Genomic DNA, 23,600 nt, shown 5'->3' on the forward strand with positions numbered 1-23,600 from the left:
CTGCACGCGCATGGGAGACCAGGAGGAAGCACCTGGCTCCTGGCTTCGGATTGGCGCAGCGCCGGCCGTGGTGGCCATTTGGGGAGTGAACCAATGGAAAGAAGACCTTTCTCTCTGTCTCTCTCTCACGGTCTATAACTCTACCTGTCAAATAAATAAATAAATAAATAAATCTTAAAAAAAAAAAAAGATAAAATTAGGAAATAGGCAGGTCCACATAAGAGTAATAAACCCACAACCTCATACTCAAGTACTATTTTATAAGTAGTATATTTTCTTTGTCAACAAATAATATAGTTCCAGATTCAAAATGAAGGCTCTAGGAAAACTTATGCTCATTATAATTCTAGTGACAAAATGCTCTTCTCACCTCAGTCCCAGAAGAGCACAGAAGCCCACAAAAGAAGCTCTCGCAGTAGATTCTAAAGCTGCTACAGCCAATTATGGGAACAAGAATTGCTTGGGCAAACAAAAAACCCTCTTACAGACAAACATTTTATAAACCAGGTAAGATATAGAATTAGTTACTCCACCTTCAGTCACTCAGCCAAACTGTCTACTTCTCAACTAAACTAAGATAAGGAAATAATGAAAATCTTTAATACTAGGGTAATTTTATTTTACTTAAGTTATACAAGTTTCATGTATTTCATATATACAGATTTAGGAACACATTGATAGTTCCCACCATACATACCCTCCTTCCCACCACTCTCCAACCATTCTTCCTCCTCTCCTATTCTCATTCTAAATTTTTACAAAGATCTCTTTTCAGTTTACTTAATGATCGTAAGGTTAACTCTACACTAAGTAAGGAGTTTAACAAGTAGTATGAAATACTGTGCTCGCTTGATAAGGGTCTGAATGCAGACCCACCTGATGAGAAGATGTCACTCCAGGGAAGCAGAAGCTTCGTGTCCTCACAGGCTCACAACCAGGAACATCACCACTCGGACTACACCGGCTGATTGGGGATTTTGGCCTTCTGTATGTTAAGCTTACTATCTTGTGATTTTGATTTTTTTTTTAATGAAGTATGTTTGGGTACAAAGTATTTTGTGATGGTTAAATTGGGAAGTAAGACAGATCTGCAGGTCTCTCTTCCATCACAGCTTTCTCTTGTTCTTCATGGTGGTGATAAATAAGAGTACTGCTACCCTAATGGGGTTCACTGGAAGTCTGTGTTCTCCTACCTCTTCCAGTCTTCCCATTAGCTCAACTTTGAGATAATGGGAAATTAACTGGAATCTGAAAATGCAAACTATGGGTACTACTTTTTAAATAAATATTGGTAATGAAAATGTGCCTTTAGTCTACAGCCATACCACCCTGAACACACCCGATCTCATCTGAAAATGTGCCTTTAGATAAATACTAGTAATCAAAGTGTGCCTTTTGAAGATGTGTTCTGAAAGAAAGGTAATGATTCAGTGTGATGTGGGTGCAACTTTCATCAAATAGTTTTTACAGGATTTTGAGAGTTGCTGTATTAATTTTTATAACAGAGAGCTACTGTTTTATACCCTAAAATTAAAATAGTATGAAAATATTTTTACATGTCTGACATGCCAGTAAAGTTGGATTATTTAAGATATGGCTACAAGTCAAAATACACTAGCTGTATTTTGTAAGATGTCATGAACATAATTCTTATTTAAATATTGTATTTTTTCAATAAGTATATTTATATTGACAAACATGGTAGACTAAGGGCAATAAAATCATTGTCTTAAAAAAAATAGTATGAAAAAGAAACCACTATTCTTCAACAGAAGAGACAAGAGCTGTTAATAAAAAAAAAATTTGATACTTACAGACTTTCTGATATCTTTTGAAGAAAGATCAATCAATTTCTTGTTCATGGACCACTCTTCATCAGATTCCATTATGGCTTTCTAAGAAATAATTATTGTTAAATTAAAAAAGTAATGTATTAGTAAATACAAAGCGTTAAAAAGAAAATAATACAATGAACTAATTACAAGAGATGGTATACATACTATACTTTTTCAGAATGAATTAAGGCTTTATTTTAGTTATTTACACATAGAATTTCCTGATTTATTTAAAAATTTTATTTATTTTTATTTGAAAGGCAGTAAGAGAGAAAAGGAAAGAGAGGGAGAGAGCTGTTCAAAATAAGCAGGGCAGGGTCGGGCTAGAGACAGAAGCCAAGGGTCTCCCATGTGAGTGGCAGTGACCAAACCACTTGAACTATCACTTGCTGCCTCCCAGAATGCTTACTAACAGGAAGCTGATCAGAAATGGAGCTGTAATTAAACCCAAGCATTCCAACATGGGATGTAGCCACCCCAAACAGCATCTTCGCCACTACACCAAACACCTACCGCTTGATTTTTCAAAGTCCCATCTTTCATCAATTATAACATTTTTTTTACTTGTTCTTTTTTTATTTTTTTTTAAGATTTATTTACTTGAAAAGCAGGGTTAAAGAGAGAGAGAGACACAGAGAGAGGTTTCCCATCTGCTGTTTCATTTCCCAAATGGCCACAATGGCTGGAGCTAGGCCAGTCTGAAGTCAGGAGCCAGGAGCTTCTTCCAGGTCTCCCACATGGGTACAGGGGCCCAAGTACTTGGGCTGTCCTCCACTGCTTTCCAGGCACTTCAGCAGGGAGTTGATCAGAGGGGGAACAGCCGGGATTAGAACCGAAGCCCATTTGGGATGCTGATGCTGCAGGTGGTAGCTTTTCCCGCTACTCCACAGCACTGGCTACTCATTCTTAACTCTTCTAATTTCAGCTCAGCTTTACATGACAAAACAACCCTTATTAAGACTAAACAATTTAATACTGAAGATAGAGAACATAAGTTTACAAATTTTTTATTGAATTCATAGAAATCCAGTCAAACACATTTAGTTTTGTTGCTCTTTTCCAAAATATCAAGAGCAATTTATATGCTTTCTGGCAACCAAGGACTTGAACTAATTTTTGTCCTATAGCAAGTAAAAATGCTGAAAGAAACTGCTCTAAAAATAAATCACTTTTTAAAAAAGACAGGGAAGTACATAAAAATGGAATTAGAAGACTAGGCTAAGCAGTTTAAGTATGACTGCTTTACAGTAAAGAAATCTTAATAGAAAATCTAAAGTCATGAGTATAAAATTATCTCAATTAGTACACTATCATTACCAGTGAAATAAATTTTAAGGAAGGACATCCAGTAAGTACAATTTAAATATATCATACATTTCCCTTTTTAAAAGGTATAGACTGCCTGGCTTTACATTATAATGCAACACATTCAATACAAAATTGAAGTGAAATAAAATAAGATAAATACATCTTCAATGATCAAATTAAAAGTTTGCTGCATAAAAGTAATACACTCTTCCGCTAAGACATGACATTTCTGTCATTTCCCATAAGCAACAATGACTTGTCTACACTGGGCCTACAGCCACAATTACCTAAAACTCTACTAAGGAAATATTAAAAAACACATTGAAAAATGTAGAATAATTTCTTTCTCAACTAAATTTCATTAACATAAGATATGAGCATGAGTCTTTGGGATTACGTTGCCTTACTCTCCCATACTTTAATAGCACAATTCTTCAAATCAAATTATCAGGTGTTTTTAAAGATTTCTAGAGAGAAAGTAGATTTTCATCAACTTGTTCATTGTTTATAATCCTTTTTACTGGAATTTATGCTCATATTAATAAATCTTATCATCTCTTACTGTCTAAATGTTTCAAATGCAATCTTCTTACTCAAACTCACAATCCATTACCTTCCTTTTTCTTTAACCATATGCATATTTCAAATACGATTCTATATTTACATATTTGTTAGTTTACAAATCATATTACATTCAGGTCACATACGATTTAATAAGCTATCAGAATAGTGTTATGGCTCTTAGTTGGTTACAAATCTCAGTCATTTATTTCACATCCAAAAATGTACATAAAAGTTACAAGTAGTACTACACTGAGATACTAAGTACTAAAATTTACATCAATAATTTGCCTCAGCAATTGCAATTTGTACTGTTTGAGTGTTAAAATCTCTCATTTAAATGACCAGTTGTTGAGATCTGTGATTTTAATTTTCACTTGAAAGAACCTCATTGTAAAACTGATTTCATTTGTTTGAGAAATGAGAAATTACAACAGAAATTCTAAGTTACCATTCAACAGTATATTCATACGTCTAAGCAAGTATGCTTTTAAAGGGACAAAATTCTAATTTCTTTCAACAGAAATTTACAGTAGTAACATTTAGACCCTTACTACATTTCTTACATGTTTTAAAATTTGGTAGGTATACAGAAGGAAAACTATATGAGCAAAGATAACTGTGTTCATGAAACAGCAACGTACTAAAAAGTAAGTGTGATTGCCAACACTGCCTATAAATACCTTAAAATAGATGGGAGCCATATCACCCACTTCCTTTGGGAGAGGAATACATTCATAAATCATGTGATACTGCTTCTTCAAGTTCGTGTTAGTTTCTAAAAAGATGCAGTCCAAACCTTTATCTTCAAACATCTTAACCAATGATTTTCTGAACATCTAAAGGGAGAAAACCTTGGTAAATAAAGAATTCACAGAAAATTCAAATTAAAGCACTTAAAAGAGATTCAAAACACAAAAACAATAAAAGATATAATAAATCTCTCTAAAAAAGTAATAATGCCTAAAGTCTATTTTTACAAATATAGTTACTTTATTTCCTAAATTTTCTATAGAATTTCACAAATTTAAGAAACTTTAAAAACTGAAACCAGGGGCTGGCGCTGTGACATAGTGGGTAAAGCTGCCGCCTGCAGTGCCAACATCCTGTATGGGTGCTGGTTCAAGTCCCAGCTGCTCCACTTCCGAACCAGCTCTCTGCTATGGCCTGGGAAAGCAGTAGAAGATGGCCCAAGTCCTTGGGCCCCTGGACCCGTGTGGGAGACCCGGAAGAAGCTCCTGGCTCCTGGCTTCGGATCAGTGCAGCTCCAGCCGTTATGGCCAACTGGGGAGTGAACCAGCGGATGGAAGACCTCTCTCTCTCTGCCTCTCTTTCTCTCTCTGCATAACTCTGACTTTCAAATAAATAAATAAATAAATAAATCTGAAACCAATTCTATATCTATTGGAAAAAAATCACGAATAAATTTTAAAAAATAAAAATAAATTTTCATGAAATAATATGCAGAACTGACAGCAAAATCAAGGAAAGCATCCATAAGTCAAAAAAACAAAGTCTGGGAGGTAGTATCCTTAAATTCAGGAACACACAACAAGTAGAATTCACTTCCAATTGCTTCTCTTTGCTCATTGCATTTGTATATTCAGGCAGTCCTACCAAGTGTCTGAAAATCTAATACACTACAGATGAAAAGTAAGATGGTTTTATTTTCCTAAAGAACTTAAGCATTATTAAGTTCCTTGTGGAAGGCTGATGCATAGATGAATTTCACTCCTGTAGACCTGAAGGATAGATGCTTATAGAGGGTAGCTGTGCACAGCTTAATGGTCCAGAATATTTATAAGCATTCACATGGTAGCTTCATAGATGCAGGTATGGGCTGAGGGAAAAAAGGAACAGACTGAACTCTGGACATCAGAGGCCAACTCCTCTCATACCACAATGTTCTAGTGTCTGAAAATTCTAAATACAAAGTTGATCTTGGAGGTGTTCTACAAGTATATGCGTCTACGAAAGAGGATTACACATTTTATTTAGATGTGTTAGCTTGATTTACAGATTTTTAGTCTTTTAAGCTTTGTACTTTGAGGTGATTATTTTTAATTAATTTTATTAACAATTTTGTTCTTATTTTAAGAAAATCATTAACAGAAATACAAAAATTGGACATATTTATGGGGTACCATAAATATGGATTGGATACATGTTAGAGTAAATATATATATCTCCTGAAACATTTAATATTTCTTTATGGAAAAAAATCCAAAATCCTATCTTTTAGGTTTTATTCAGCTTAATATATTTTTGAGATAACATATTTTTAATTTACATGATAGTCAAAGGCTTAATGGTTTACTAAATAGTTTAACAAATAAAAGTGAAAAAAGGCCACAGTCCAGAAAGAGAATAGGTTAAGGGCTATAAACAATAAACACCACTGACTTATGGAGTCTCTGTGCTGTTCTAAAACTTCTTTACTAAACTTTTCATCAATAACTCCCCTGGAATCAGTATATGGGTGAGATATTTCTCTCTCTCTCTCTCCCTCTCTCTCTCCTTGTCTCTCTCAGTTATCATTATCATTATTATTATTCTGTAGTTATCAGAAATAATACAGAATGATCTAATGTACTCTTTGCTCAGTTTTCCCCAATGGTAACATCCTACAAAACTGTGGTATTATTATCACAACAAAAATACTTGCATTGATACAGTCAAGAAAGACACAGAACAATTCCAACACCAATAATAAAGATCTATCTTATTTTTAAGATTTATTTATTTAAAAGGCAGATTTAGAGAGAGAGAGAGGGAAAGAGAGATCTTCCATCCACAGGTCACTCCCTAAATGGCCTCGAAGGCAGAAGCTCGGCCAGGTGGAAGCCATGAGCATCTTCTGAGTCTCCCACATGGGTGGCAGGGGCCAAAATACTTATTAGACTACCTTCCACTGCTTTCCCAGGTGCATTAGCAGGGAGCAGCCAGGACAGGAACCGGCACCCATATGGGATGCCGGCATCGCAGAGGGCCAGATGAAGACCCAGATGAAGCTCCTGGCTCCTGGCTTTGGCCTGGCCCACTGTGGCGTCTGGGGAGTGAACCAGTGGATAGATGATCTCTCTCTCTCTGTTTCTCCTTCTCTAACTCTGACTTCCAAATAAATAAATAAATCTTTTTGTAAAAATGAAATATTTTAACTATTTTAGTTCCCTTCTTAAGCTTGCTGGTTTTATGAACCTTTTTAAAATTTTCTATATGGTTTTTCTGTCTTCAATTTCACTGATTTCTAGGCATTATTATTCTCCTTTCCTCTTTCATGCCTTCAAGGTTCTTGATGTGGGACTTTCCTCCTCTTTTCTATTTAGTGCTATAAATTTCTCTCTCAGTATTGCTTTAAAAATTTGCCTTAACAAATTTTTAATATACTAATTTAATGTTCATTCAGATTAATTTATTTTTTTAAATTTCCCTTGAGACTTCTCTTTGATTCATGGATTATCTAGTATTAGTATTTCTTTTACTGATTTCTAGTTTGATTCCACTATGTAAAGAACACACCTTATATGATACTAGTCATTTTAAATTTAATGAGGTTAGTTATGAGGCAGGATACTGTCTATTTTGCTATATGTTCCAAAAAGAAAATATACTCTGTTATTTTGGGGTGGGATATTCTATAAATATAAATTAAATTCTGCTGACTGGTGGTTTTTGAAAGCCAAATAATAGGCAAAATGATATCCAGGTTCTAATCCCTGGCACCTATTAATGTTACCATCTATGGCATAATTAACTTGCAAGTGTGATTAAATTAAGAATCTAGGAAATAAGGCAGAAGTGTATTCCGGAATTATCTGAATATATCCTAATTGTGATTAGAGTTGCCTTTGAAAAAGGAGGCAGACATATCTTTCTACTAGAGAGGAAAAGCAGTGTAATGAGAGTAACAGACAGGAGGGAAGCAGACACCAGAAATTCACAAAGGGAAGGAATGGATTCTCTTCAGTGTCTCCAGCAAAAACCAGCCCTGACATCACCTTGATTTTAGTCCCACACAACTCATTTGGAATTCTGATCTCCAGAACTGTGAGACAATATACTTCAGTCATTTTAAGCCACCAACTTGTGGTAATCTGTCACATCAATAAGAGGAAACTAACACAATAGTGTTTTGAAGTTCTTCTATATCCTTCCTGATTTTCTACTTTGTTCTATCAACAGTTGAAAAGGTAGTGCTTGTAGTGTCCAACCATAACTGTAAATTCAATTTGTCTCTTTCTTCTTTCAGTTCGATCAATTTTGCTTCACTTAATATTTATATAATTATATATTTAATATACTTAACACGCTTCATATATGTATGCATACATACATACACACATATTTATACACATACACAGACACACCCAAGAGTATTCTAAATAATTTATCACAGTCTACTGGAGTCACAAGTTCAAGTGAAATATTGAAACCTTATCTTGTTTTACATCCCTTTAGCCTCCCCATTTAAAATGTAATTGTCCTAAATACTTCCTCTACATACATTTAGAAACATATCAGACAGTGTTGTAACTTTTTACTTCAATCATCAAACATAATTAAGAAAATTATGGAGCTGGGAAATGAATTTACTCATATTTTTACTTCTTTCATTTTTCTTTCTCCCTTCTTGATTTCCTTTCTGTTTAGAAAACTTCCTTCAGACAATCTTTTAGGGTAGGTTTGCTGATGACATATTCTGTTTTCTATCATCTGAGAATGTCTTGATTTTCTTCTTCATTCCTGAAGAATGCTTTCAGTGAATACAGAATTCTAGTTCACAGATCTTTCGGCACTGGAAAAATGTGATGTTACTTCCTTCTGGCTCCATGGTTTCTGGTGGAAAATATGCTGTTGTTCACATTACATTTCTTTTACAGCATATTCCTAATTGTTTACTGAAACATTTTCATGATGGCTGCTTTAAAAATCTTTGTCAGGTAATTAGAACATTTTTGTTATCCTGACATTATGTTATCTTGACATCAGATATGGCTTCTCCCCCATTCATGTGTTCGTAGCTTGGTCTACAATGTGCTGATTTGAGAGATGGTGAGACTTTTCAGAGCTGAGACTTAGAGGGAAGTCCTTGGAAGTCCTGCCCTTGGACATAATTAAAGTAGTTCTCATGGGTTAGTTCTCAAGAGGTAGTTGTTATAAAAAAGAACAAGTCTAGCCCCACCCAGTTCTCTGGCTTCCTTTCTGGCAATGTGATCTCTTGCTCCCACAGGAGCTCCCACCACTGTGGTGCCATGAGGCCTTTCACCAGAGTCAAGCTGCAATGCTGGTGCTATGCCCTGGAACCAGCAGAATTGTGAATTAAATAAACATCTTTTCTTTACAAAGCAACCAAGCTCCAAGTATTTTGTTATAGTAATGAAAAAAAACAAGGACTAACATACTTGGATACTGTCATCTGCTGATTGTCTTTTTCACACAAGTTGAGATTTTCCTTAAGTTTTTTTTTTAAGATTTTATTTATTTATTTGAGAGGTGGAATTACAGACAGTGAGAGGGAGAGACAGAGAGAAAGGTCTTCCTTCTGTTGGTTCACTCCCCAAATGGCCACAACTGCACCAATCCAAAAGTACTGAAAGGGAAGGATTCCTCATGGCAGAGCCTCACCACGTAAGGAGCGTGGCTACCTGTGTTACTGCTTGGATGTAATCTGTTGTGGAGAGGTGCCCAACTCACACTAGAGTATTCTGTAAGGAATGAATTTTTACTGTCTCAAGGTACTAACAATGAGGCTTTTTCTGTTACAGGGTAAAAAATAATAAGATAAGTAATTCACTAACATTGGTAAAAAGCTGTTTATGAAGCTAAAAGCTACTGATGAAGTAAGAAGCAGCAATAGGTAACTCCTACCTTCCCTCTATTCAACTGCTATGTCCCAGATATTTTCCTTTGCACATTAAGTGCTACGTGTAGAAAATAATAAAAAGCAAAATAGTAATAAACTATATATATGAATTTGGTTTGTAAGTTTTTAGATCGTCTTTATTAGTTATTATATTTATGAGCTTTTATTTTTTTTATTTTTTTTAATCTTTTATTTAATGAATATAAATTTCCAAAGTACGACTCATGGGTTACAATGGCTCCCCCCCGCCCCATACCGTCCCTCCCACCCACAACCCTCCCCTTTCCCACTCCCTCTATGAGCTTTTATTAATTTTTGTCATTTATTTCAGTATCCAGTCCAGTTCTGTGTTAACATGATAATTTTATATCCTAGACAAAGGAAAATCATTAGTAGAGTAGACCTATATATTTGGGTTTTTTCATTATCATTATTTAACAGGTAGAGTTACAGACAGTGAGAGAGAGAGACAGAGACAAAGGTCTTCCTTCCGTTGGTTCACTCCCCAAATAGCCACTACAGCCAGTGCTGCGCCGATCCAAAAGCCAGGAGCCAGGTGCTTCTTCCTGGTCTCCCATGCAGGTGCAGGGGTCCAAGCATTTGCGCCATCCTCCACTGCCCTCCCGGGCCACAGCAGAGAGCTGGACTGGAAGAGGAGCAACCAGGACTAGAACCCAGCGCCCATATGGGATGTTGGCGCCACAGGTAGAGGATTAACCAAGTAAGCCACAGCGCCAGGCCACAGACCTATATATTTATAAACAAAGCTTACTGAGAAAGAAAAGACTTGGATTAAAAATTAGCAGAAACAAAAACAATTACAATAATTTAAACAATCCAAAGATCATCTCAAAAACTTCTTTGTGTTTGTTTTTAATCTCTTTCTGATTTAACTGTTAGATGACTGTCTAGGTTCTATTTGTATAGTAGTGAAGAAGGCAGACTCAAAATGTCATGGATTACAAATAAAACTGAAAATATCATGTTAGCTACTGTTGCAATGAGGGTCCAGTATTAAAATATGCATAAACATCATACTAGCAGCTCCAAGGAGAAAACATATATATTTAAGTATATCTCTTCTCTGCACACAAAAATTTAAAAAAACATGTGTTAATGACTAATTAGAGGTGACCTGCTTCACTAAAACTAAAATTTTCTCTATGTTCCACATAATAACTATAGTCCACATATTTCAATAATACTTATGCTTAGAGTTCCATAACTAAACAAAGAAGAAAGCTTTTATACTTCACTATTATAAGAAATATCAAAACTAGTTTATGCTTGTGAGAGAGACAGAGACAGCATGTTACAGGGATTACATTACATTTCCAGATTCCTAGTAGAAAACACCTAGTGTTGGGTACTCATCATTTTTCTATCTAATTGCCCATTCTTTGTTTAATCAATACATCGGAACAAAAATTCCTAATACAGTTAAGTAAACTCAACTGCAGACTGTGACAATTCTTAATTTATATCAATAAACATAAAAATTGAGTAAATTTGAATAAGTAATTTTAATTAAAGAGTTTTCCTTAAAATATTGAAGCTATATAAAGTTGAATATATAATATCAATGCTCTAATTTACTCAAATTTTTAAACTAGAATATTTCTAAATAAAAAGTTGTTCAAGGGGCAGGCACTGTGGAATAGCAGATAAAGCCACCACCTGCAGTGCCAGCATCCCACATGGGCACCAGTTCAAGTCCCAGCTGCTCCACTTCCAATCCAGCCCTCTGCTATGGCCTGGGAAAGCAGTAGAGGATGGCCCAAGTCCTTAGGCCCCTGCACCCACATGGGAGACTCAGAGGAAGCTCCTGGCTCCTGGCTTTGGATCAGCAAAGCTCCGGCTGTGGAGGCCAACTGGGTAGTGAACCAGCAGATGGAAGATCTCTCTCTCTCTCTCTCTCTCTCTCTCTCTCTCTCCCTGCCTTTCTCTCTCTGTGTAACTCTGACTTTCAAATAAATAAATAAATCTTAAAAAAAAGTTATTCAAGATAAGTGTTATAAGACAGGATAGAATATAAACATTTGTCTCTACTTCCTCCATGCAGTAACTCCTCAAAAATGTCATTAAGACAATTCTTTAAAAGCCATTAAGCCTACTTGAAGAATGAGAGAAGTTCATGAAAATCAAATTATCACATAATATCTGACCTAAATGTCAGAAATCTGGCTCATACTTTGACAGGAAGGAGGAGTATAAGAAGTAAAAAACCTGTGCCGCACTGCAGAAACCTGCTTAGAAATGGGCAGTACCAACGACTTAGGGAAACAGAGGTGAGGGTGTGGCTAAAAACAGATGGCTTAGATGAAAGACTTTGGAAAAAGCACTTAACATGCCAGATCCCCTGCTAAACAGCAGAATGCTAAAGGATTATCCTCTGGAAAATGTAAAATAACGTAGCTGGGCTGAGAAGATCAGACATATCTGAAAGCACACAGCCTGAGAACAAAGGTATTATAGGAAAGGTTAATGTTCTTAGTCAACATTCTGCCATCCTCAACTCTCTCCACCCCTCAACTCCCACACAAAAGAAAGCAGAGGTGATCTAGACAGGAGATTAAGAATCTTTTCTGGAGGATCTGAGCAGCCCTAAGAAAATGACTTAAAGGTAGCAGTCAATGGTTACCAAGTAAAATGGTCCCTTCACGTCACTCTACAGTGAAGTTCATTATAGACAAGCATCAACAATGCCCCTCTTTTCCCATTCCATCAAGTTGGGAATCAAAATATGGGCCTACAAGATGACTATAGCATATGCTCTAAGATATTTATCAAACAGATAAAGATAAATTTAAAAAGGACCAAATTAAACTATATATTTAACAAAGCTAACAACCTGGATCTTAGTCATTTTAAATTTATAATTATTTAAGTATGCTCTCCTGAAATGTATCTCTATACCTGTTATTAAACAGACAATTTGAAGTTACACTTAAATGTTACTAGATATGGTGCTAAAAAAAAAAAAAACAACCACTTAAAAGAAATAGTTCTTCCATTTGCAAACAATATTTTGAATCAAGTCAAATAATTTTTAAATATAGACAGGTGTGCAACCATAATGATATCTACCACAGTGGAATTAATTTGAATTATTGCACATATCTAAAAGTAAAAATAAAAACATGGGGTCAGCACTGCTTCACAGGGGATTAAGACAATGCCTGAAACGTTGGAATCCCATATGGATGCCAGATGGAGTTCTGGTTGCTCTACTTCCAATTCTGCTCCCTGCTAATAGCCTGGGAAAGCAGTAGAACAGGGCCCAGTCTTGGCTGTCCAAGCATGAGCAAGACCTGGAACAACCTCCTGGCTCCTGGCTTCAATCTGGCCCAGCCCCGGCTGTGGTGGCCACTTGGGAAATAAAGCAGTGGATGAAAGAGGAAGGGCGGAAACAAACAAACGAAATCACCTTCAAGAAGCAATAACATATATAGAGCAGCAGCCCTTGTATAGACTGTTGAGGGACAGTTCTCTTAGATTTTTTATTCCATTTGTTCTTTTTTTCTTTTTTTCTTGCTTTTTCTTTTTTCTTTCTTGGATAAAATAGGAGAGGGAGCAGGAAGCGGGCGGAGAACGGTTGGGAGGGCAGGTACAGGGGGAAGAATTACTGTGTTCATGATGTTGTATTTATGAGATACAAACAAATTAAAAAAATAAGAAATAGATCTCTCTAACTCTGCCTTTCAATTAAATAGATCTAACTCTACCTTTCAAATAAATAAACTAAATCTTAAAAAATAAACAACAAAAAAGCCTATTTCTTTAAGTAGACTAAGATTCAGCTACTTAAATTAGTTTACTAAAATCCTATGGTAATTTATAACTTCTAACAATTTCTTCCTTTATTAACAAAAAGATATATGATGCCATTAACTACATAAAACAATTTAGCTCTTTTTCTCCTTCATCCAGTTTTCCACAATGAATTTGGCTAACAAAATCTGCTAAACTACAATGTAAGCTGTACTACAATATACCACACCTTTGGGCAGAATTAATGATTTTATACTTGCATTTCTCTTAGCATGTATTAAGACAGTATCTTGAATTGAATAAGTTTCTTCTTTATTCATTTCAATATTTTTCAACAAGTAGCTTAATTTCTTCCAAAAATATAAAGCATACACACCAGATTACTGTAATTACTTAAAATACTTTTGGTATTGCATTTGTAAGTTAAATCAGTTTTGTATGCATAAATTTTAAAAGCATCTCAGAAAAATTCTAAAATGATTCTAACAACTAAATTTCTGTATTTCTTATCTTAAATTACCTCATGGCACTGACATCTACTATTTGAGAAAACAATTTTTTTTTTTCAAATCAACTAGTGTTTGTCCTCATTCCTACCTGGCTTTCCACAATAAAACAATAAAAATCTGCCTTTTTAACTTTCACAAGATTAAAAGTACAAGTAGTAAGATACTAAATTTCATCAAATACAGCCAAAATATCTCCTCTGTTGGCATGTTTATCAGACTAGTATCTACTACAGTGTCTCTTTTTTTTTTTTTTTTTTTAATTTATTTGTTTACTTGACAGGCAGAGTTACATAGAGGCAGAGGCAAAGAGAGAAAGAGAGAGAAGTCTTTCATTCGCTTGTTCACTCCCCAGATGGCCACAATGGCCAGAACTGCACTGATCCGAAATCAGAAGCCAGGAGCTTCTTCTGGGACTCCCAAGTGGGTGCAGGGGCCCAAAGATTTGGGCCATCTTCTATTGCTTCCCCAGGCCATAGCAGAGAGCTGGATCGGGAGTCGAGCAGCTGGGACTCGAACCAGCACCGATATGGATGCCAGCACTGCAGGCGGGGGCTTTACCCACTATGCCACAGCACTGGCCTCCCTACAGTGTCCTTTGAAATTTTACAATTCTCACATTTTCTGACTAGGATTCCCTGTAACTTCTATTCAATTTTCAGACATTAGAAAGTTTTCTTTCTCCCTTTCTCTTTTGGTCATTATAAGGTCTTGAAATAACTCAGCAACATGTTGCACCTTTCAACCTCCTGACCAACAAGCCACAAAAACAAATCCCTAAATACAAAAGCTAAACTAGGTTATGATGGAAAAAGAGCAGAAACAAAGCAAGTAACAAAACAACCACAAAATCATAACAGTGGAAGAGGCCAGTTCCATCACAAAACAACAAGGCAACTGCTGAATACAAGCATCTAACTCCCAAAATTTCTTTTCATTATCTGAATTTCTTTACCCTTTTGGTTGCGATTTGTTAACTTACTTTGATAAATTAGTATTTCATGCTACACAAACCCATGGTCAGAAATCTTAGGCTAACATTTTGATGTAAAAATAATTCATATTGTGTTACAGTTTAGAAACAAAAGTTTTCAAAATGCAGAGTACTTATGGGAAATAAAACTAAGAGATAGTGAACGCTGGAAACATGATCTGCAGATACAGACAACTACAAAAATGTTTAAATCAGAAGGTAAAATTATTGAATGAAAATACAGACCCTGCTGGACTCTACCACACTAGTTTATAAAAACTGCTCATGGGCTTTAAAATGACAATGACATTTTCATGCTTACCTGAATTTCCTCCCAGATGTCCTCATCTAGTAATGTGGCTGCTCTATGGTGCTGCAAAGGGACTATCAGGCAGTGCCCCTCAGTAAGAGACTGGAAGTTGGGTAAACACAAATAAACCTATCGGGAAAAAATTTTAAAGTTGAAATGCTACTGTAATTTACTCACACTTGTAGCTAATAATTAACACAGTACACTTGCTTAGAAGAAAACGTTTATCATAACTATTTTAAAAAAAGATTTAATTTTTATAACTATTTTAAAAGCCATAAAAATGGTTTTTAATAAACTGGAAATTCAGAATATAAGTTGCAATTTTCACTGTTACATATAAAGATTATCCAAGGAAGGAAAAATAAATGATACTACATCCTTGATCTAAAGAAAGTATATACTTTGAAAGCCCTTAACACAGTTTCACAAGACTACAAAGATACATGGCATGGCCTGGTAATGGCAGAGTGCTCTAATCGATGGACTATTAATCAGACCTTTTACCTCTCACAAGCTGAGAAAAGAAAACCTAGCCAAGAGAGAGGAAATGATCTCACGGTGACTTCACTGCTAGAGTTAAGCTCTTTTTATTTCCATACATGTATTACTTAAAACTGGTGCTACTTTTCCCACTAAATACAAACTGTCTTTTAAAAAAGAAGAATGGACAAAAGATCTCCTAAGGAGCATAAATAACTTCCTGCAAAAGGATGTTTTTTCTATTATTTTTGTTAAATTGTAGTTGGAAATATTTTATATGGCAGATAATTATTTTATAAAATAGTGGGCAGTTTTAAAACTCTGCTGTGAACAAAGAAAGAGTGCCTACTTAAATTTATACTGGAGGGACCAGAACTGTGGCGCAGGACTTAAAGCTCCAGCGTGCAACACCAGCATCCCATATGGAAGCTGGTTCCCAGGGAAACACCACTGGACTACAGTCTCAAACATTTCCCAGTGCACAACAGGAAAAATTTAAGTGTTATTAGAGGTTTAATTTATTCTTATATGGAACAGAATAAAGAAATATAAAATATATATATAAATGTGAGAGATCTATATGGTAGTAATACATATGTGATATATATATGGAAATTATGAAAGTCTTGAAAAGAGATGTATAATTTGGGACATGCTCAAGCTGACTTGCCCCAAATGGTAGAGTTAGAAACATACCAGGGGATTCCAATTCAATCCCATCAAGGTGGCATGTACCAATGCCATCTCACTATTCCAAGTGATCAATTTCAGTTCACAATTGATCATAATGAAAGGACTAAGAGTCAAAGGGAGCACATAAACAAGTCTAGTACCTGCTAACACTAACCGATGGAATAAATAAAGGGGAGAGTGATCCAACATGGGAAGTGAGATACTCAGCAGACTCATAGAATGGCAGATGTCCTAAAGAGCACTCTGGCCTCAGAATCAGCCCTAAAGGCATTCGGATCTGGCTGAAAAGCCCATGAGAGTATTTCAGGCATGGAAAGCCAAGACACTCTGGCAAAAGATCTCTGCGAGTGAGATCCCAGTGGAAAGAACAGGTCTTCAAAGAAGGAGGTACCTTTCTCTGAAGGGAGGAGAGAACCTCCACTTTGACTATGACCTTGTCTAAACAGGATAAGAATCGGAGAACTCAGAGGGCTTCCATAGCCTTGGAAACTCATGACTGGAGCATAGGGAGACTACTGATGCCATAGACAGGAGTGTCAATTGGTAAAGTCAACAACAGGAGTCACTGTGCACTTACTCCTCATGTAGGATCTCTGTCCTTAATGTGCTGTGTATTGAGATTTAATGCTATAACGAGTACTCAAATAATATATTTCACTTTGTGTTTCTATGGGGGTGCAAACTGTTGAAATCTTTACTTAATGTATACTAAACTGATCCTCTGTTAAAAAAAAAAAAAAAAAGAAATTATCAACTCCCAACTTGACTCTCACTGGGATTAAACATGACAATAGGTCTGATCTGATTTCATCATCATTTAAAAAAAATAAATCATCTATTATTTTTCACTTTATGTTTCTGTGTGGGAGCAAACTGTTGAAATCCTTACTTAATGTATACTAAGCTGATCTTCTGTATATTAAGATAATCGAAAATGAATCTTGATGTGAATGGAGGGGGAGAGGGAGTGGGAAAGGGGAGGGTAGTAGGTGGGAGGGACGGTATGTGGGGGAAGCCATTGTAATCCATAAACCGTACTTTGGAAATTTATATTCATTAAATAAAAGTTAAAAAAAAAAAAAAGGTACAATGTGTCAATGAGTCAGTAAGTTCAGGTATGTTTTACTTTCTGAATCAACAATCTACGCTATGCATCTTGGGTATCTTAGCCGAAATTCACTGACATTTTCAAGGTTCATTTGGATGAAACCAACACATCATCATCAAATTAATTATGAATATGGATATTATATATGGGCAAACATTGTTATGATCTCTCTAAAACTACTAAGTTTATTGAAGCAGCATCCTTTAGAACACAGGAAAAATACAGAATGGTTTATTAGATTCAAAAAAAAAAAAGAACTTTAAAAAATTAATATAGGCAATTGGCTAAGATGGGTTTTTCCTTTTTAAAAATTGGTTACATATTTAGTGAAGTTTTTACATTTACCTTTGAGATAACTTATGGAGTGAAAGAAAATTGAAAAAAAACAAGGGTAAAAAATGAAGCAAAAGAAATCAAATTGATAAACTGACTACTTTAATGATCTAAAGATAGTAAGATTACATATTATGTATGAATGCTGTCGCTCCCCCTCTTCGTGGAGGAGCAACACAGGACCCTGCGCTGTTCTTTCGTCTGCTCGGCCCTCCCCGGGTTTGCTGCTGGTTCTTCCCGGGTTGGCTACTATCCCTTCCACCTCCGTGGAAGGGCAGTTCCCCCTGGCCGCATTCCCCACTTCCGCAGGGGAGCGGCACACCGCCGGCCGGCTTTCTGGGGGCTGCACGGGTTCCCTTAGATGTTCCCCATAGATGTTCCTGGTGCATGCCGTCTCTCTCCTCCTTTATAGTCCTCCTCCGCCAATCCCAACTCGGCTGAGTACGCTGCTCTCCAATCAGGAGCAAGTCCTACAGTTAATTGGTTGAACTGGAGGCAGCTGTGCGGAAGCTGTTTACTTCTCTCCCAGCGCCATATTGTGGGAGAGCAGATGCATAGAATAAGTCTTAATTCCAGTAACAGTCTAGTCCGGTTTGCTCCCCACAGATCCCCCTTTCTTTTTATTTTTGGCGTTGATACGCGCCTGTCTTCGGTGTCCCGCGGCACACACTCTGCTCTACTTGCTAGAGCTGCCACAGGCTCTTACAAGTCCTATCAATCAGGAAAACCGAATCCGGGTCCTCTCTTCGCCATTGTGAGGAGGTTTTTAGGCGCTGATGCGTGCCTGTGTTCGGTGCCCTGCAGCGCATGCTCTGCTCTGCCCGCAGGGGCTTACAAAACCTATCAGGCAAACCGAATCCAAGCCTTCTCATTGCCTTATTGTGGGGGAGACTTATTAGTGTTGGTTCGTGCCTATCTTCGGTGACCTGCAGCTCATACTCTGGTCGAGCTTTGCTGGCGCTTACCGCCTTAAATCAGGCAGACCGAATCCAAGCCTTCTAATTGGCATGTTGAGGGGAGGCCTTATTTTTCTCTATTTCTCTATCTCCGGGCATTTCTATTTCTCCCATTTTACTTCTGTCTGCCAACATTCCTATTTCTCTTTTACTTCTAAACTTCTGTTTCTCTTATCCCCGCAGCTTCCCGGCACCTCGCCCCGCCGGCGGGTTCCCGGCTCTGCACCGCTTCAGCCCGCGCGCCTCTCTCATCTGCGCAGCTTCCCGGCTTTGCGCGGCTCGGCTTTGCGCGCTCCGCGGTCTCCACGCTTAACCCTTTCGCGTCTGAACCACGGCCTACGCCAGCGTTCCCTATCTATTCACGCCCCGTGCTCTCTCTGCACGCGGCGGCTTCCGCGAGTAACACAGCGTAGCTTGCGTCTCCGCCACTAGGATTCAATCCAAGTTCCCCGGGCTAGCCTGGCGAATTCAACCCAGCGTACGTCTCTGCCCCACGGTTTGGCTTCCCGTCCTTTGCTCCCCGGGCTAACCAGACGGATCCCAACCTGGCTCACGTTTCAGCTTCTGGCTTCAACTTTTCGCCCCCTATTCCCGGGCTAACTTGAGAACCCCAAAGTGGCTTCCGTTTCCGCCTCGGCCTGCCCCCCGCGGCTTCAATTTCCCTAACACTTTTCTCTACCCGGTATGTTTCCCTAAGTTTTCTTCCAACAATATTCCTCCCTCATTTCTCCTGGCCTCTCCCCACAGTCCGCGTCCGAGTCTGTTTGTTCTAGCTTTCACTTTCGCTTTCGACCTTAGAGATTTCTCCCAGCTTCCCCCCGTAGTCCGTATCCGAGTCTATGCCTAGGCTTTCAACAGCTTCCTCCGGCACCTCTTTCGTCCGGCTTTTCCCTAGGCTGTTTGCTAGTCTCTCTCTCCGATATTTTCCCAATTCTTCCCGGTCTTTCCCTCCTAGGTTTCCTATCCGAGTCACGGCACCATTATGTCGCTCCCCCTCTTCGTGGAGGAACGACACAGGACCCTGCGCTGTTCTTTCGTCTGCTCGGCCCTCCCCGGGTTTGCTGCTGGTTCTTCCCGGGTTGGCTACTATCCCTTCCACCTCCGTGGAAGGGCAGTTCCCCCTGGCCGCATTCCCCACTTCCGCAGGGGAGCGGCACACCGCCGGCCGGCTTTCTGGGGGCTGCACGGGTTCCCTTAGATGTTCCCCATAGATGTTCCTGGTGCATGCCGTCTCTCTCCTCCTTTATAGTCCTCCTCCGCCAATCCCAACTCGGCTGAGTACGCTGCTCTCCAATCAGGAGCAAGTCCTACAGTTAATTGGTTGAACTGGAGGCAGCTGTGCGGAAGCTGTTTACTTCTCTCCCAGCGCCATATTGTGGGAGAGCAGATGCATAGAATAAGTCTTAATTCCAGTAACAGTCTAGTCCGGTTTGCTCCCCACAAATGCGAATGTACATAAACAACAAAAATAAAAATATGTACAGGGCCGGCACTGTGGCTTAGCAAAAAATGCCACCGCCTGCAGTGCCAGCATCCCATATGGGCGCCAGTTTGAGCCCTGGCTGCTCCACTCCAGCTCTCTGCTGTGGCCTGGGAAAGCAGTGGAAGATGGCCCAAGTCCTTGGCCCCTGCACCCATGTGGGAAACCCAGAAGATACTCCTGGCTCCAGGCTTCAGATCGGCCCAGCTCCGGCCGTTGCAGCCATCTGGGGAGTGAACCACTGGATGGAAGGGATGAAAGACCCTTTCTCTTTCTCTTTCTCTCTCTCTCTCTCTCTCTCTCTCTGCCTCTCTGTAACTCTGCCTCTCAAATAAATAAATCTTTAAAATAATAATAATAAATATGCACTGTATATTCACTAATTCATTAGCTCCTGAAACTGGCATTCACTATTTAATCTTTTCTACTATCACTTTCTCACTACTTTCTTTCACTGCTCCATGAATGCCAATCATTTCTTCTTCATACGTTTTTACACACTGATACCCCTCCTGAAACATCATTCATTTATACCTTCAAATTTCTTGCTCCCTCCCATCATACATAATTTACTAAAATATCTCAGAGGCATTTTCTAGGCCACCTTATAAAAAAATACTCCCTCATAATTTTATCTCATTTTCTCACTTTATTTGCATGTGAGACAATTAATACTTCAATATCAGAGTAATTATTACTTTGTTTTCTGCTCTATTTCACTAGAATACAAATTCCAAAAGTCTTTCTAATCCTCACACCTTTTCTCCAGTAGCAAATTAGTTTTTGGCATATATCATGTACACAAAAATTACTTACTTATTGAAACAGTTAAGTCGATAAAAATTTATTGAAATAAATGAGTACTATTTACTATGAAAAAAGCTAGATGTTTGGTATACAAGAGTAAGCAAAAGTTACTTCTGTTTTTGTGCAGCTTAAAGAGTATTAGAAGAGAAACCCAAGAAACAAGTAAAACAAAGACATATAATAAATTTGTTCAAATTATGAGATATCCGTTAAACAAAGAGGTCCTTTGAGAAAGTAAGCAGACAGAAGCTAATTTAGATTGACATAGGTGATTTTAATGTTGAGAATCAAGTATTAATCATAAAAATAAGGTCATACTGCTGGTAAACAGCAGTCAGAGCTGGAATCCATCAAACCTGGATTCCAAAGTCCACGGCTTCACCATTACCCAATGATGTCTCTCTAAAAAGAAGAATCACAAAAGAAATGTGCTATTATGGCTCAAATCATAGATGATTCTAACAATCACTGGAACTTGGGATAAATATTTGAAAAAAGCAGATTATCCAGGTATCTTATAACAGTATAAAGACTGAAGCAAATCTATGCACATGAATGAATCTTTTCCTTAGGTCAGAAAATGTGATATTTATTACCTTAACACCTATGGCAACAATAAGGTGCTTGGGAAACTGAGAGCTGTCAAAACAATACAGACATTTTTCCATTTGTGCAGCAAGACTCTGATGCTCCGCAATAGCTCTTTTCCTCTGATTCTCTTCCTCTTCACCAAGACGTCCTCTCTCAGCTGCTCTGGAGACAAACATGTCATCTAAAGTGTAGTAATCTCCATCTGCTTTTCCCATAAACTGAAGGGTCAAAATAAAAAATAGGGAATTCAAAGTTAAGGTTTTATTGTACTTCATCATCCTAAAGTCTTATCTTTAAGTTCTATGCCAAAACATATTTAAAAATAAAGAAAGAAGCAATTAAACTTTAAGCTAGACCTGCAAAAATAATCTATTACCATCATCGCAGCTAAAGTTTAACAAATACCTGCTATGTGTAACTCCATATAATCTGATCACGTTTTACACTCCTATAAGGTGGGGACCATCATTTTCATTTAAAAGACTATGAAGCTAAACCACAAAAAGGCTAAGTAAACTACCTTCACATTAAAAATTAGCATTCTCACTACATAGAATATGTAGCATTTTTCTATCTATTTCTAGTCCTACTCTTCATTCTCCACACCTCCCCAAACATAAAATAATTTTTTATTGATGCTTTTAAAGCCAAATCATATTTACATATTTATGTTCTTGCTGAAAATCCTCACAAAGCTGTGAGGACAAAGCTGTATACAGGACCAAAATCTGGTGTGGCCTACTAAATCACAGACACAGAAAGGCATGATGGTTAAGAATTTCGGCTATACACTCAAAAAAACCATAGTAAAATTTCACCCCCATCCATTTAATCCTGGGCATGTTATTTAATCTTCCTGTGTTCTCTCTAGGCTTTATGTTTTCATGTTACAATAGTCAGACATTATCTACCTACTAGAATTATCCCACTTAATCCTCAGAACACATGCCTGGAACACAGGTAAGTGTAATAAGACTGAATACATTATCAACCAATATGACCTAATATTGATAAAAATTTCACTCAACAACAGCAGTTGGATATTCTTCTCAAGTGTACACAGAACATCTATCAAAACAGATGATATTCTGGATAATAACGTAAGTCTCTGTGAACTTAAAAAAGGCTATAGTAACAAACAGCATTGATATAGTAACATAAATCCACAAACATGGATTGAATTAGAAATCAGTAACAGATTTCTGAGAGAATTTCAAGTATTTGGAGGCTAAATAGGGCACTTCTAAATAACACATGAATCATCAACACAATAAAAAAAAGAAAATTAGGATCTGTTTTTAACTGAAATAAAACAGAAAAGCAATACATCAGAATTTGTGGGATACTACTAAAGTAGAACTTAGAGGGAAAATCATAGCACTAAAGACCAGTATTAGAAAACAAGAGAGAGGCCGGCACTATAGGGTAGCAGGTAAAGCCGCCACCTGCAGTGCCAGCATCCCATTTGGGTGCCAGTTCGTGTCCCAGCTGCTCCACTTCCGATCCAGCTCTCTGCTACGGCCTGGCAAAGCAGAAGATGGCCCAAGTCCTTGGGCCCCTGCACCTGTGTGGGAGACCTGAAAGAAGCTCCTGGCTTTGGATTGGCACAGCTCCGGCCATTGCAGCCATCTGGAGAGTGAACCAGCAAATGGAAGACCTCTCCCTCTCTCTCTGTCTCTCCTCTCTCTGTAACTCAAGTAAATAAACAAATCTTAAGGAAAAAAAAAAAGGAAGAAGAAACCAAGAGAAACCTCAAATCAATGAGGTCAGCTTTCACCTTAGGAAGTTAGGGGGGCCAGCGCCATGGCTCACTAGGCTAATCCTCCGCCTGCAGTGCCGGCAACCTGGGTTCTAGTCCCAGTTGAGGTGCCGGATTCTGTCCTGGTTGCTCCTCTTCCAGTCTAGCTCTCTGCTGTGGGCCAGGAGGGCAGTGGAGGATGGCCCAAGTCCTTGGGCCCTGCACCTGCATGGGAGACCAGGAGGAAGCACCTGGCTCCTGGCTTCGGATCAGCGCAGCGCGCT

The 23,600-nt window shown here is 37.9% G+C and overlaps 1 protein-coding gene across 6 annotated transcripts in view; it reads right to left on the bottom strand.

Annotated features, from left to right (window-relative positions):
- Positions 1 to 23,600, bottom strand: part of CWF19L2 (CWF19 like cell cycle control factor 2) — a 167,777-nt gene that overhangs the window by 12,498 nt on the left and 131,679 nt on the right. For 3 of the 6 annotated variants that reach the window (XR_016234260.1, XM_008261932.5, XM_008261936.5), the window contains 4 exons: positions 21,584 to 21,796; positions 15,140 to 15,256; positions 4,388 to 4,543; positions 1,815 to 1,895 (listed from right to left, as the gene is read on the bottom strand). Coding sequence is in view for 5 of the 6 variants with exons in the window: in XM_008261932.5 (XP_008260154.3) it covers positions 1,815 to 1,895; positions 4,388 to 4,543; positions 15,140 to 15,256; positions 21,584 to 21,796 (567 nt within the window). In the remaining variant the exon portion in view is untranslated. Of the gene's footprint in view, positions 1 to 1,814; positions 1,896 to 4,387; positions 4,544 to 9,977; positions 10,315 to 15,139; positions 15,257 to 21,583; positions 21,797 to 23,600 lie in introns of those variants that run through there. The other 3 variants (XM_089333352.1, XM_089333350.1, XM_089333346.1) reach the window with 2 other exon arrangements.

This window comes from Oryctolagus cuniculus, chromosome 1, assembly GCF_051225735.1.
Source record: "Oryctolagus cuniculus isolate XC-2025 breed Fujian yellow rabbit chromosome 1, ASM5122573v1, whole genome shotgun sequence".
Classification (NCBI taxonomy): Eukaryota; Metazoa; Chordata; class Mammalia; order Lagomorpha; family Leporidae; genus Oryctolagus; species Oryctolagus cuniculus.